General features: G+C 41.9%; 1 protein-coding gene across 9 annotated transcripts in view; it reads left to right on the top strand.

Annotated features, from left to right (window-relative positions):
• Positions 1-619: 619 nt before the first annotated feature.
• Positions 620-15,055, top strand: part of herc1 (HECT and RLD domain containing E3 ubiquitin protein ligase family member 1) — a 91,245-nt gene continuing 76,809 nt past the window's right edge. For 7 of the 9 annotated variants that reach the window (XM_085278413.1, XM_085278425.1, XM_085278417.1 and 4 more), the window contains exons 1-10: positions 625-970; positions 2,857-3,833; positions 4,021-4,116; positions 8,509-8,703; positions 9,803-10,114; positions 10,374-10,470; positions 10,713-10,856; positions 11,551-11,678; positions 14,286-14,430; positions 14,669-14,840. In XM_085278413.1, coding sequence (XP_085134539.1) covers positions 2,883-3,833; positions 4,021-4,116; positions 8,509-8,703; positions 9,803-10,114; positions 10,374-10,470; positions 10,713-10,856; positions 11,551-11,678; positions 14,286-14,430; positions 14,669-14,840 — 2,240 coding nt within the window. In that variant the 5' untranslated portion in view covers positions 625-970; positions 2,857-2,882. Of the gene's footprint in view, positions 971-2,856; positions 3,834-4,020; positions 4,117-8,508; positions 8,704-9,802; positions 10,115-10,373; positions 10,471-10,712; positions 10,857-11,550; positions 11,679-14,285; positions 14,431-14,668; positions 14,841-15,055 lie in introns of all 9 variants that reach the window. The other 2 variants (XR_014892873.1, XM_085278437.1) reach the window with 2 other exon arrangements.

Below are 15,055 nucleotides of genomic sequence, written 5' to 3' on the forward strand. Positions count from 1 at the left end.
AAGGCACGAATACAAGTGTGTGGAAGCCATAGAGTTGTACTGAAATTTCTGCAGAATGATTTAGCCTGGAACATATTTTTTTTGTTTCACTTTCATTTTTGGCATGTCTTTGAATGCAGCCCTTTGTAGGTTGAACATTTTCATCAAATGATACGACATCCTTTTATTCTCAACACATCACCCAATATCTACATAGGAATGATTTTTTTCCCTCACTTAAAGTATTCCTTTAATTTGCTTGACCAGTTTACAATATACAGTATATAGGTAATCCGATCAGAAACAACAACAATAAGTAAATAAATAAATAAATAAATATAGATAACAATTATACTTGAAATGTTGAAAGACAAGAGCTAAACATAATAAAAATGTGCGTCTTCATTTACTTGGGTTTGAGTTTTAAGTTATTCAAACACTCACAGTAAGGTTGAGTTTTAAGAGTATTTTTGTGATAGCAGCTTTGACCTGTAATGGTACAGAACAGAATGACGCTGTCAGGGTGAGGCCTGTACCATAAATGATAATTAAAAGTGACATGGCATCGAAATCAGCTGACCACGAAGACTGTCATGAAGCCCTTTGTCTCTGTGGCCGTGAGCTACTGTGCGTTACTGCTGATGGTTTTGAGCACATGGGCACTCGGAGAAAACACACGGAACATACTGACCAGACAAACGAAAATCAGACAACTAGAGAAGCAGACAGGCAGATAGAGAGATAGACAGGTCTCAGCGTCATAGCCCGGGGCTGGGGCACTGTACGGGGTTGACAGTGAACACACTGCCGCTTGCAGGATTCACTCGCTGCAGGACGAGGCGGGCGGAGGCATGGAAATCGTTGCATGCCACTGTCTCTTTTCACGTTAACGTTACCGCCACGGCATTGACCATACTGCTTTTGCTTGAAATGAAGCTCAGTTGGATTGTTGTGTAACCGCACAGAGAAAAGGAGGCCTTTCGCTATACTGGTGAGCGAGCTTTTTTTCCCCTAGCTAGCGTTAGTCAGCTGTAGCTAGCAAGCTAACACACTCGGCGCTGATGATACAGCAGATAAGCCAGGCTGATACTGGCCGAAATAGCTCACCTCTCACAAACCTGTGCTTTATGTACAGCTATGGATGCTCATAACTAGGTTGTTACCCCCCGTTACACCCGCGCATGAAGATGTCACGTTTAGGTATTTTAACCTTTGGCTAACTGAGGGTCGTCAAGAAAGTTAGCTACAATCGCCGACAGTAGCAGCGGTCGATAGTTGTTTCTGTTTTGTTTTGTTTTGCCTCGTCTCAAAACTAACCACTAACATGTAGCTTGTGGTTTGACGCAAGCGCTAGCAGTGCTGCTAAGCTTACTGCCATTTCTGTTACTTTGACAGCCCTCTGCAGTGCTGTCACTTTGTGAAACTATTAGCTGCTGGTGATTATCATTGCAGAAAAACAGCCTTTCCAGTCTGACACAAGAAACAAGTTACTAAACCGCTCGTCATTCAAGCCAGCGGTGTCACACCTAAGTATCATCCGGCGGGTAGCTGTTTGTTAACCTTAGAAGCTACAATAAAGCAGCGTTAACACGGCCGTTGCTCTATGTTAACGGTATCTGAACATCTAAGTGCTGTCTGCATGTTCACCACGATTACATGACCTGACACTGGTTATCTACACTACAGCAGAAAACTTTATAAAATTCACGTAACCCTTCACGTGTGTCTTAGTTAGCATACATTTCGAAGCTTTCTAATCTTAAAAATGTAAAGAAATGACCATGTAAATCAAATATAATGAAAAAATGCCATACTGCAATGAAATATACCGTGACGACATTCCAGAATTGTAGCTTATTTAGTTTCTGATTCATGTTTCAACACAGATCAGCTGCAGCCTTTAAACCACAGAGATCTGAAGCAAATATTGATTATCTTGCCACATTGCTGGGAAACACTGGATCCTAGCCATTGTGGATGTTATGCTGACATGAACCAGGCCACTCCCTGACATCAGTGCCCCCCCCTGCAGACAACACAAAACTGCCCACGATGGGCTTGAGGAACATAATAACCAAAAGCTTTCTTTAAATTCCTCAGATCCCCATCTGTTCTAAAGCAGTATAGGATGCACTAGGCTGCTCAGTCCAAAAGACCAAGCCGCAAAACACGACCCAGCTACAGTAAGATGGAACCATGATGCAGTATAGTAGATGTTTGTATTGCTATTTAATTCTCGATTTCAGAATAATTGCAGCCCTAATTATAACAGAACACCTTTATAGTCTATTTGTCTGACCTTTTGCAGCTTTATACGCCCTCTAGAAGCCTTCGATCAAGTGATCATTTATGCAAGTCTAGAATGGTTCATAGAGGGGATCAGGCGTTTGTGGTTGTGGCGCCGAAAATGTGGAACGATCGACCTCTCCGCATTAGAAAGGCCCCAACTATCACTCTTTATAAATTTCATCTTAAAACATATTTTTTCTCTTTGGCTTTTGATACTGCATGAGAGTTACCAATTCTTTTTATCCTAATTTTCTTTTAATGTTCTTACCCGTTGTTGATGTTAATGTCACTATTTAATTATTACTTTGTACAGCACTTTGGTCAACTCTCTGTTGTTATTAAATGTGCTTTATAAATAAATAAATGGGAGATAGTGTTTCAAACATGTCAGGCTGACTTTATTCTCAAATGTACAACTAAACTTCACAAACAGCAGTAGTGATGAATGCAATCAATGTCCAATTTATTATTTTACAATGGGTCATATCAACACGACTGTTCTCTGATAGCTGTTCTATAAGAGGGTACATATATAAATTTAATCGAAACAGATTTAATGTTAACGTTTTGCCCACTCCGTGTTTTCAGGACTGATGGCTCCAGAGTAACATGCCATGGCTTTAATGATCCCCCCTGTGAAACTGAAATGGCTGGAGCACCTGAACAGCTCATGGATTACCGAGGACAGCGAGTCCATAGCCACACGGGAGGGAGTTTCTGTGCTCTACTCAAAGCTGCTGGCCAACAAAGAGGTTGTACTGCTGCCCCAGCAGGTGCTGTGTCTGAAGGGCCCCCAGCTCCCAGACTTTGAGCGCGAGTCCCTCTCTAGTGATGAGCAGGAGCACTACCTGGATGCTCTGCTCAGCAGCCAATTGGCGTTGGCCAAGATGGTGTGCTCCGATTCCCCGTTTGCTGCCGCTCTGCGGAAACGTGTGCTGGTGCTTCAACGCGTCTTCTACGCGCTTTCCAACAAGTATCATGACAAGGGCAAGGTTAAGCAGCACCAGCACTCACTGGAGAACAACTCGGGTTCAGCAGATCTGCACTCTGTCAGTGAGCGGCCACGGTCCAGCACTGACGCCCTCATTGAGATGGGTGTTCGCACTGGCCTGAGCCTTCTCTTTGCTCTGCTGCGCCAGAGCTGGATGATGCCTACTGCACCGAACCCAGGTGGAAATCCTGGGAGCAACATAAACTTGTGTAATGATGTCATTCACACAGCCATTGATGTTGTTAGCTCCCTGCCAGCACTCTCTCTTGCCAATGAGAGCAAGATCCCACCAATGGGACTGGACTGCCTGTCCCAGGTTACCACCTTTCTGAAGGGAGTGACAATGCCAAATTCTGGGGCAGATATTTTAGGGCGGCGGCTGGCCTCAGAACTACTACTGGGGTTGGCTTCACAGAGGGGTTCTCTGCGCTACTTGCTGGAGTGGATTGAGATGGCTTTGGCTGCGTCAGCTGTGGTCAGTACGATGGAGCAGAATAAGTTGCTACAGAACCAAGAAGGCCTCATTAGCTATGATTGTTTCATGAACATCCTCATGCAGATGAGGCGCTCTTTGGTAAGTAAATGTTAACAATGTACCTATTAATTTTTAGTATTATAAATCCAGTCAGAACTGGTAATATATGCATGTCATTCCTCATCTCTACAAGAAATGGTATTCTGCAACAGTTTGAGTGTTATTAAGTGCAGTGTCCATGCTTTGAAGCTTTGAGTGTTCTCATCATTGAATTGTCTTCTTCCAGGGTTCCTCAGCAGATCGTAGCCAGTGGCGAGAACCCACACGGACCTCTGATGGCTTGTGTTCATTATATGAGGCGGCACTCTGTCTTTTTGAAGAAGTAAGCAAGCACATTTTTTTCTTTTAAGAAATTGTATTATTGCGCCAAAAATAGCACCTTATAATGGCAGTAACTAAATTGTTTACTTTTGGTGTTGAGTTGGGTAGTTCTGTTCCACTCTGGCAAAAATATTCATATTTAATACTGAAATCCTGAGTGAAAAGAAAGCAACTGGACTTCAGGCTCCTCAACCTTCACTCACATCTTGTGTCAGGTGACCTCAAGTAGGCATGGAAATCAAGAACCGCAGCAGTTCAGTTCCTTGGAATTGTTCGTTTTCCCATTGATTGTGCTTTTTGGTCCTACTTGCACTTGTGCTACAATCAACTGATTTCAATTCGTGTGTCAGAGGAAGAAAATAGTGGCGCAGTCTATAGCTGGATATGGACATTACTTTAATTTTAATTGCAAAAAAGGACGAGAGCACGAAAGTATAGTGGATACTGCACCCAGGACAGAGGCGACTGCATAGCACAACTTCGGCTCTTTGCAAGCATCCGCACAGACAGAATGCTAATGCTAATGCTAAGCTCGCCAGGAACCCAGAGTGGTGTTCAAGCTGAGTAAATGTCAACACCCGCCCAGCAGTCAGACCCTGAACTTCAACAGGTAACAAAAGAAGTAATTATCAGCCAGGCTCAGATCCTCAGTTTCTGTCTGCTTATTTTTCTGCAGTAGAATCACTGTGGCAGTCGCTTTGAGCTGTTTTCATCTTTATTTGTGTTCATACCGAGAGAAAGATCACATGTGTGTCTTCATTAGAATGAGGATTTTTGTTGGTGTGTGGAACTGTAGCCTGTAGGTTTATGAATTACTTTCTCTGGTCGGTAATTAAGTAATGTACTGTATTACTTTTGAGAAAAGTAATGAGTAATGTATAATTCATTGTTTTGTTTTTTTGTTTTGTTTTTGAGTAACGACTCGAATGGTGATCACAGCAAAGAGGGGAAATATCTCAAAATATGCACAAACATTTAACCATACAGCACGCATTTACTTTGAACAAATGTAATATCTTTAAAATGTTGCTTAGAGATGTTGGTGACTCTCAGTGGGGCCAATGAGAACCTAATGTGAATCTAATGTGAAGTGATATTAATAATGCAATCAGAATCTATAAATTCAGTTCCCATTCCTACTCAACGGGTCACATGATAGGATGACTTTGAAAGCAGGGCTTCCATAGTGTCGTGTTAACTGCTTCACATGATATGAGAAGTTTCTAGACCGAGAGGAGACACAAACCCAGCCACAGGGTAGTGTCAGCTGGTGCACTCCTGATGCCACTCCCACTCCTGGGTTAGTGGGAGGGTTGTTCCAGGGAGAGCCTAAAATCTGTGCCAGATCTGATGTGGTGCCCCTCAAGCAGCCGAAAGTACTGCTAATGATTTTGTGGATTTATTGTAGTCAATATCATACAGTGAACACAACATGGGAGTCTTTTTATTGTACAGCAGAAATAAACATGTTTATAGCCTGGTGAAATAAAACAGCTTTGGTCTCTGTCACCCTTCTTCATAACAACTACCAACAACATCCTCTGTTTATTAATTCATGAATCTGGATACCGGAGTGCTGCCACAGGAAGCTGTAGTTGTTTTGTAGCGCTGGTGCCTTTTGGAGTATTTTTAATGGAATTAAAATGCTTCTTGCTGACTTAGTTTTGGGGACTGAAATTCATGTACTGTTGATTAAGTGAATTTCTTACAGTTAACTAGCACAGAGCTGTGCCATATTACCAAAATCTTATATCCTGATATAAGTGGTTTCTTGTCCCGATAGCAATATATATATTAAAAAAAAGCCTGTACATCGATTGCAGAGGGTTCAGTCTCTCATGAAGAAATGATCCTTTATTAAATGGCATACCATGGACCAAAACCTCTTCTAACGTTTGACTCTGTGGTTTATTTTGAGAAGCTGACGGCTCTTTTTTGCTGCTTATTCGATATATCATCATCAGATATATTTCGTCTTATCGCACAGCCCTAAACTAGCAGCTGTATGTCTGTGTTTATGGCTGCATCTTCCACTACAGCAGCTAGCACTCCACTTTATCAAAGATGGTAACTTGTAGCTCCAAAGCACTTAACATACCAATTACTGAAGTGCTGATGGTGACGTCACTGTGACTGAAAGCAGGCTGCTGGTGCATTGGATTTGTAACTGAGAGTATTAACTGTAAAACAGAATGCACAACAATATTTTTATCACTGTATTGTTTTGATTTAACCAAATTCTAACACGACTAATTGTGAAAGTTTACTTAGCGAAAGAAATGAGTCATGCTCTTGATAGAAACACAATGCCAAGAGGTCAAGTGACACAGAGCTCTGATGAACTACCAGGAAAACGAAATCTCTGATGGACCCTTATTTAAGGAGAAAAATCTGGTACTTAAAAGCATTGTTGCCATATTTTCTACTATACCATTAAGCAACAAAAGCTGACTATTTAATACAGTTTGGGTATTTTGTAACCGTTCAGCTGGATTACTGTGATTCTCTTTATTTTGGGGTGAGTCGATCTTCTGTTTTTCGACTGCAGTTAGTCCAGAATGCTGCTGCACGCCTTTTAACTGGCACTCCTAGATACGAGCATATCACCCCAGTTTTATATTCACTTCATTGGCTGCCCGTGCATTTTAGGATCCATTTTAAGCTGCTTTTATTTGTTTTTAAATGTTTGTCCAATGCTGCCCCTCTGTACCTCTCTGAGCTTCTTCATCCATACATACCTTCACGGTCCCTCAGGTCGGCAGACCAGCTCCTCCTGAGCGTGCCCAGGACTAATCGTGAGCTCAGAGGGGATCGGGCGTTTGCTGTGGCAGCACCAAAATTGTGGAATGAGTTGCCTTTACATGTTAGACAGGCACCTTCCTTATCTGTTTTTAAATCACGTCTTAAAACATATTTATTTACCTTGGCTTTCAGCACAGCAGGACTTGTTGATGTCTCTTAATATGTTTCTTATTAATTATATTATTTTTAATTTTAAGATATTTTACATGTAATTTAAACTGTTTCCTCTCTGTTTTATATTTGTAGCACTTTGGTCAACATTGTTGGATGTAAAGTGCGTTATAAATAAAGATGCTATGCTATTTTTAAATTAAAAGTGATCTGGCAATACAACTGGAAACGTTAAACTTAAGCTTAACACATTTCTGTGTTTGCAAGTTAGTTCAAAACTGCCTTTCATTTCTTCCTTTTGGTGCTGAGATGTCAACAGCAGACCAGTAACCACCATCACCGGGTTGGTTAGTTGCAGATAATTGACTTGCATTAGTTTATGTTAGCGAATAAGCGAAAGAACAGATAACTCACTGGAAAACAGGGAACAAAACTGTGTGGCTGTAGCTCGAGAGTAGAGCAGATCATCTGTGGTTCAATCCCTAGGTGCTCTGGCCTTCATGGCAAATATCTTTAGGCAACATACTAACATGAGTTGTTTTCCGTTCTTCGTGAAAGTTGGATAGAAAGCACTTGCATAGAAAACAGTGCTTGTGTGAATCGGTGAAGCTCCGTAAAGCGGTTTGAGTGTTCAGATAGAGTAGAAAATTGCTTTATAAGAACTGCTAATGGTGATGTCACTGTGACTGAAAGCCGTGCTGCAGCCAAGCAAAGCATGGGTTACTTGTGGACGTACCTTCAACTGACCAATAGAAGCAAAGCAGGAGGGAACAGGAGAAAAATTCAAAGATCAAAACAAGTATAAAAAGCACAGACAGTGGTTGCAGAGGACAGGGTTTATTGTTTTTAACACTCAGGTCTTTGTATGTTATAACTTCGCTCTTCTCCACGGCTGGCTGATGGACCAGCAAAAGCTGAAGTGGTTCAGAGACCAATTATACCATGTACAACTGGGAGTTACACCCTGAGGCAGCAAAAGTACATTTTTGTGTGTCTGGGCTTTATGCCAGACTGTTAGAAGCAGTTGAGCTAGCTTAAAATCAGTGGACAAAAGCGCTAACTGGTAGTAGCTAGCTCAACTCAGCAGAGGTGTTCTTATTGAAGTGAACAGCATATGAACTTGGGTTGCAAGACGGACCTCAAATATGTCATTACAGATCATCTGCCTTAAAGCCAGGGGGCGTGGGGGGACAGTATCCCGTACTACATATGTTTTACCGACAGAATCAACTGAAAGGGGAAGTGGCACAAGTTATGAAGTTGATGTACGTACGAGGAATTCCTGTGAGCGTAAAGCTCAGGCTTTGCTCTCAACGTTTGAAAGGGAGAGCCCATGAGAAGAAAGGACTATTATTGTTAGCTGTGAATCATCTAAATAACAATAATAATAATAAAAGTAAAGCTTACTCTAGAAGAGTTTCAGCATAAAGCTATGCAGCTGGAAATAAGTATCATGGCTCCTCTTTTTGTTTTCTCCCAGGTATGTCGAATGGCATCGGACTACTCTCGCACTTGTGTTAGCCCGGACAGCATACAGACTGGCGAGACACCTGTGGTGTCGGAAACCTGTGAAGTGTATGTGTGGGGCAGCAACAGCAGCCACCAGCTAGTGGAGGGAACACAAGAGAAGATACTGCAGCCCAAGCTGGCTTCGAGTTTCGCAGATGCACAAACAGTAAGAGCAAACCTTTCTACTGTAAAACTTCATAATTCTTCAACTCTGTTCTTTGTAGAAAATTAAGAAACCTATCATCAGCTTCAAATGGCAAACTGGATGTTGTCTTTTAAAGAGGCATTACTTTTACTGATCACAAAAATGGTTCGATGTAAGATTTCACTGGTTTTCTCACAGAGATTAAAACTGTATTTGTTATTGAGACAGGGACGGTACTTTAGAGATGATGGAGTGAACATGATTCTGATTTTACTTCCAACTTGGCTTGTTTATGTTTTGGGAAACAAATGACTGAAACATGAGAAGCTTGTAGAACTCTGAGACCCGGTTTCTTTTTGTTTGTGTTCTAATTTTTTTTATTCTGATTATAGTTTTACTGAGTTTAATATTATAATTAATTTCATATTGTAATATTTCCCAACAAGACTTAACTGGGCAGGCTGCCCAGTTACGTGACATTTAAATTATAATTTATTTTCATCTGACTGAGAGAAAAACACAATCTATGAGTGTACAATCTCTCGTTTTGGAAGTTCAGTTGCTGTTAGCCTGGTAGTTCTGGTCCTCAGTGTGACTCAGCTGTCTCCAGTCTCACAGAGACTCCAGTGCCAACATCTTGGACTGCAGCTTTTAGCAGCAGGCTATGTTAGACTCCACTGTGAGTTCAACGGCCACGCAGCTCTGATGCAGCAGAGCAGGAGCAGAGCAAGTTCAAACACGAAACAACAGTTTGTTGCAGTTTCCCCGTCTCTCTAATCTAAGAATCTCTGAGATCCTGCAGTGGTATATCACAAGAACGGTGGTAAAGACCAGTCAGCTGTTCCGCACTGCATGTGCCAAGTAACAAAAATCGAAAATGTGGTGTCACTTTTGGCACGAGATGCTGTTTGCGATGGAGCGATGGCAGATTGAAACTGTTACTGTCTGTTTAGAGAAGGTTGGCTTAAACTGAAGCATGGCTGATGGGTAGTGCCTTGTCATATTTTCCAGCATCAAACCGTAGCACTCACTAACTCGCTCAGTAACAGTTGCAGAATGGTGTTGAGTAAGCCTGCAGCCTTTCACCACAGAGGCAAAACTTCTTCGCTATTCTCTTCAGATTGAGGCAGGCCAGTACTGCACCTTTGTGATCTCCTCGGATGGGTCTGTGCGGGCCTGCGGGAAGGGCAGTTATGGCCGTCTAGGCCTCGGAGACTCCAACAACCAGTCGACCCTCAAAAAGTTGACCTTTGAACCCCACCGTGCCATCAAAAAGGTGTCATCATCCAAGGGATCAGACGGCCACACACTGGCCTTCACCACAGAGGGTGAGGTGTTCAGCTGGGGAGACGGTGATTATGGCAAACTGGGCCATGGGAACAGCTCAACACAGAAGTACCCAAAACTTATCCAGGGGCCACTGCAGGGGAAGGTAGGATGTATACACTTTCACTCATGTAGTACAATAAAGCAGCAGTGAAATCTAGACGGTCCAAATATGATGTGTCTATTTTCTCCACTTCTAGAAACTGTAAAATTCATACAGAGTCCTGTGCTAGTAGATGACGATTTAACAGTTCTCGTGGTGAATTATCTTGTTGGTGTTCTCCTGTACCACATAGAAAACACACAGTCTTTTGAGTGTTTCCTGGCATCGGCAAACATTACAATGCGTTTGTATGCTTTGTCAGGTGGTGGTGTGTGTGTCTGCTGGCTACAGACACAGTGCTGCAGTCAGTGAAGATGGAGAGCTGTACACATGGGGAGAAGGAGACTTTGGAAGATTAGGTATGTTGTCGAGCTACAGTCCATTCATTTCCACCTTTTCTGTGAAGTAATGTGCAGATCCATCCAGTTTTCTGAGCATCAAAATATCCGTGCAGATGATTACTCTCTGTTCCAGTTGGTATATTTTCTAAATGACAGACGATGGGCGTCACGGGAGTGCAGGGTTATCTGCTGCTTTTCATTTGTGTTGCAGAATTTCCATTTGTAAATAGCCTGACCCTTTTTATTATGTGTGAATGCAGGTCACGGTGACAGCAACAGCCGCAACATTCCTACCCTGGTCAAAGACATCAGCAATGTTGGAGAGGTGTCATGCGGAAGCTCCCACACTATTGCTCTGTCAAAGGATGGACGCACTGTCTGGTCATTTGGGGGAGGGGACAATGGTGTGTACCTTCATTTGTCAAATAGACTTCAGAACTAAGGGTATAAATGTGGACATCTGCATTGGCACTTCTGTGGGACAAATAATGCCAAAGGTCAGAGAATGGCCAGTTGAATGGATGCTTTGGGCTGATAGGAATGCAATATTCATTCAAATAACCAGTCAGTACAACCAGGGTCTGCAGAAGAGCTTGACTGCACAACTTGCTAAACATTGAGTCAGATTGTCTACAGCAACTGGACAAAGATAGGTTCAGAATAACACAAACGTACAGAGTGATCCTGCCTTGTACCAGTCATTTAAGCTGAAGGTGGTGGTTTAATTATGTGGGGGATATTTTTTGGCACACTTTGGGCCCTACAGTACCAACTGAGAATGCTACTGTTAGGTGTCCATTTCTTTATTACCACAGTTTACCCATTTTTCTCATGACTGCTACATGAAGGATGATGTACTACATCGCAAAGCACAGGTCATCTCACCCTGGTTTCTCAAACACAACAGTGACTTCACTGATCTCAGATCTTAAACCAGTAGAGCAACTTTGGGATGTTGTGGAACAGAAAATTCGCATTAAGGATGTTTTGCTGACAAATCTGCAGTAAATCCATGATGTTTGCTGTAACTAATGAAGTGGCCAGTATGTGTAAACTGCAAATAAGTTCATTTAAGAATGTTCATTCTGTGTCTTGCAGGGAAACTGGGTCATGGCGATACTAATCGAGTCTACAAACCAAAAGTAGTGGAGGCCCTGCAGGGCATGTTCATCAGAAAAGTGTGTGCAGGAAGCCAGTCATCTCTTGCATTAACTTCTACAGGACAGGTAGGACATGATTTGTGTTTCCGCTAACCAAGAGTTATAAAAAGTCTGCAATACAGTAATCTTAGTTTTAAGCATTAAAATATCTGTAAAATTATTTTGATCGATCTTAAAATTATAAAGTCAATCATTATAGAAGTGCTTAAACATGATCCCCGCCCCCTCTCAGAGGGGGAAATTTCTACTTCTCAAGGCCTTAACCAATATGAAATCAGAACTCACTCGTGTAATATATGCAGTTTTGCCACAAACCACAAAGCAAATACATAGGGCTGCACGATTAATCGTTAGAAAATCGCGATCTCGATTCATACTTATGTGCGATCTCATTTCCAAATGACAACGATTTAAAAAAAAAAAAGAAAAAAAAAAAAAGACGAAGACGATTGTACCGTATTTTGATCCGGGACGTAATCTGCATGAAAACAAGCACTCACTCTTCCTGCTCAACAAATGACGAGGGCGGAGCCTTATACCACGTGATACAGAAGCTGTGCCGTGTGATGCTAAAATTAGCAGGAAAAAACAACAGAGAGCACGTCAGGGATGACGAGAAAGTGACAGGAGAAAATCCGTCCCGGTCAACCACCCAAACATCAATAACGGGAACCTTATACAGCGCTTCCCTATACACGTCGAACTCCCGCAGGCACAAAGACATTACGGAGGCTATCACTTATCACCTAAGTAATAAATTTGGCCCGCAGCCTAATTACATTTGGCCCACGAAGCCAAACCAAATTACTATTAGAGCTGGCCTACTGGTATTATACAGCTAATATATATATTGTTTAGTATTAAGCTTTGCTTGTTCCATATTCAGTTTTCCAGCAAAACTTATTTGAGTCCATAAGAAAAGATTCATTCTTATATCTGGAGGAAGATTTTTTTTTCAATAAATATTAATGTTAGCCCACGACTTTGTTCCAGTTTTGAATTTTGGCCCACTGTGTATTTGAGTTTGACACCCCTGACCTAGACAAACGCTACACAGTGCCGTCCCGCAACTATTTTTCTATTGTTGCACTACCTGCTCTATACACGCAGCGTCGAGCAACGGTGGAGACGGAATTACAAGCAGTACAACATTTTGCGGGAACAACAAAACGTGAGACATTTGTTGTTTTTATGTTTATTTATTGTTTTTATGTTCAGTCGCAACTGTTACGAAGTTGATGTGCAGTTAATAAGTGCAATAAATATTTATACTGGAAAAGAAAATCGTGAGAGAATCGTGATCTCAATTCTAAACCAAAATAGAAAGCGAAAATTTCAGAAGAAATTTTAAGTGTGCCTATGCCGCTGCCAATGAGTGTAGTTTGCCATTCATACGGCTACAAAAAAAAAATCCAAATAAGGGTAGACAGGCCGTACTACTGCTGGCATACCACTAGAGTGAGCCAACACACCACAAATTAAGTGAGTGAGCCAACACACCACAAATTAAGTTTCACTTTCGTTTGAAGTTAAGTTTCACTTTCCTTCCCATTCATTTCAATGGGCAAAAACTTGCATTAAAATATTCATATTTAAAAAAACTATAGAACTAATAAACACCAAAAGTCATAGCACACCATTCCAGCTCCAGCCGCACAAAATGAAAAAGGAAAATAATAATAATAATAAGAATAATAATAAATCCGAGAAACAGTAATAAGTGTGCCTTTTGGCATAGGCACACTTAAAAATCATGATTCTCATTTTATGCAAAATCGTGCAGCCCTACAAATACACTCATACTGGGTGGGTCCTGTGGCTCAACCTGTAAGATGAGTTTAGAAGAGAGTGCACCGTTTTGTTGAACGACTAATTCAACTTGTCTACACGAGAAACGAACAAAGTTCAGAGGTCAGAAGAAGTTCAAACTGCTATCAATGGAAATAGAAAATGTCTGGAAAGTGCCACTCCTGGTCCTTATTTGGACAGTTATTCTTGAAGCATCAAATCATTTTCATTTCATTACACCTTCATGTTCAAGTTGTTGAATCTGAATTTTTCCTAATGCTTCAAAAGTTTCCCCGACATAACGTTTTAAAAATCGTTGTTCCTTTGCAGCTTGTACACTTGCCATGGCGCTATATTTTTGGTGTTTATAGCAACAAAGCCCTGCGTGGCTAACGCTGCACTAATATTCATCAAAAAGCTTGCAGGTATTTAACCTGCGAGTTCGTGTGTACCACAGGACAGAGGTGCACATCACAGGTCTGCAGGCCTGACAGCTGGAGGTGTATCACTGTTTTCCACTTGGTGACAGCATTTAGGCATTCTGCCTATTTTCAACGTGTTTAATCAAATTAAACACGCTGAAAATATTGTTGCCATTTTTAAAAGATGCCCTAAAATGTATTCAAAAGGATCTTAAAACATCTTGAAATTAACTTGTTTCAAGCTGCTTAGATCCTTGAAACTTATGGACATTTATCCCAAAGAGGGAATTTCGTGCAGCTGTTTATGTATTCCTACTGAACAGACAGCTGGTTGGACACAGTTCAATATTTAAGGTCGAGATTTGTTACATAATATTGTTCTTCCAGTTATTTGTCTCTGAGGTGCCGCTTCACTGCCCAGGACAGAAAGCTGTGCTGATGCTGATCCCGCTCTTGTTTTCAGGTGTACGCTTGGGGCTGCGGTGCTTGTCTAGGCTGTGGTTCCTCTGAGGCCACCGCACTCAGACCTAAACTTATTGAGGAGCTGGCTACCACCAGAGTAGTGGACATCTCCATAGGGGACAGCCACTGCCTGGCCCTGTCACATGGTACTACTTTTCTCTTTTTGTGCGCTTGCTGTCTGGGATCAGAGTTAAAATACTCAAACTGTCTCTGTCAGTCAGTTTTTTTGCTGACACAGAAAATTTTTGTGTTTGTTGAGGGCTGTTGCAAGCAGCCTGATGTAATAGCAAATATGCAGACCTTGTCAATTTAGGGTAATATGTAACTTCCAGCTTGAGATATGACATATCTGTTTCGATCGTGTTGTGCTTAATCCCGATGCAGACAATGAAGTATATGCATGGGGCAACAACTCTATGGGTCAGTGTGGGCAGGGGAACTCCACAGGGCCAATCACCAAACCCAAGAAGGTCATCGGCCTGGATGGAGTCGCCATTCAGCAGATCTCAGCTGGCACCTCTCACAGCCTGGCCTGGACTGCCCTGCCCAGAGACAGGTCAGCTACCGCAACAGTTACCACGAACTGATCCCATCATGATGATTTTCTCTCTGGAAATATTCACGTGGGACTGCAGGCAAGAGCTGATGTTGCAAGACCACCAGAATTTGTTTTTCAGCTACTAGGAAGCACGAGTCAAAGGGCAGTAACTACACGTGAAAAGTACTGAAACTGCAAAACCAACACACTGATCTTGTGATTCAGAGTAAAGG

Source organism: Mchenga conophoros, linkage group LG1 (assembly GCF_057382185.1).
Source record: "Mchenga conophoros isolate Kocher_MC1m ecotype Shallow Benthic linkage group LG1, M_conophoros_male_GT1.1, whole genome shotgun sequence".
NCBI classification, from domain to species: domain Eukaryota; kingdom Metazoa; phylum Chordata; class Actinopteri; order Cichliformes; family Cichlidae; genus Mchenga; species Mchenga conophoros.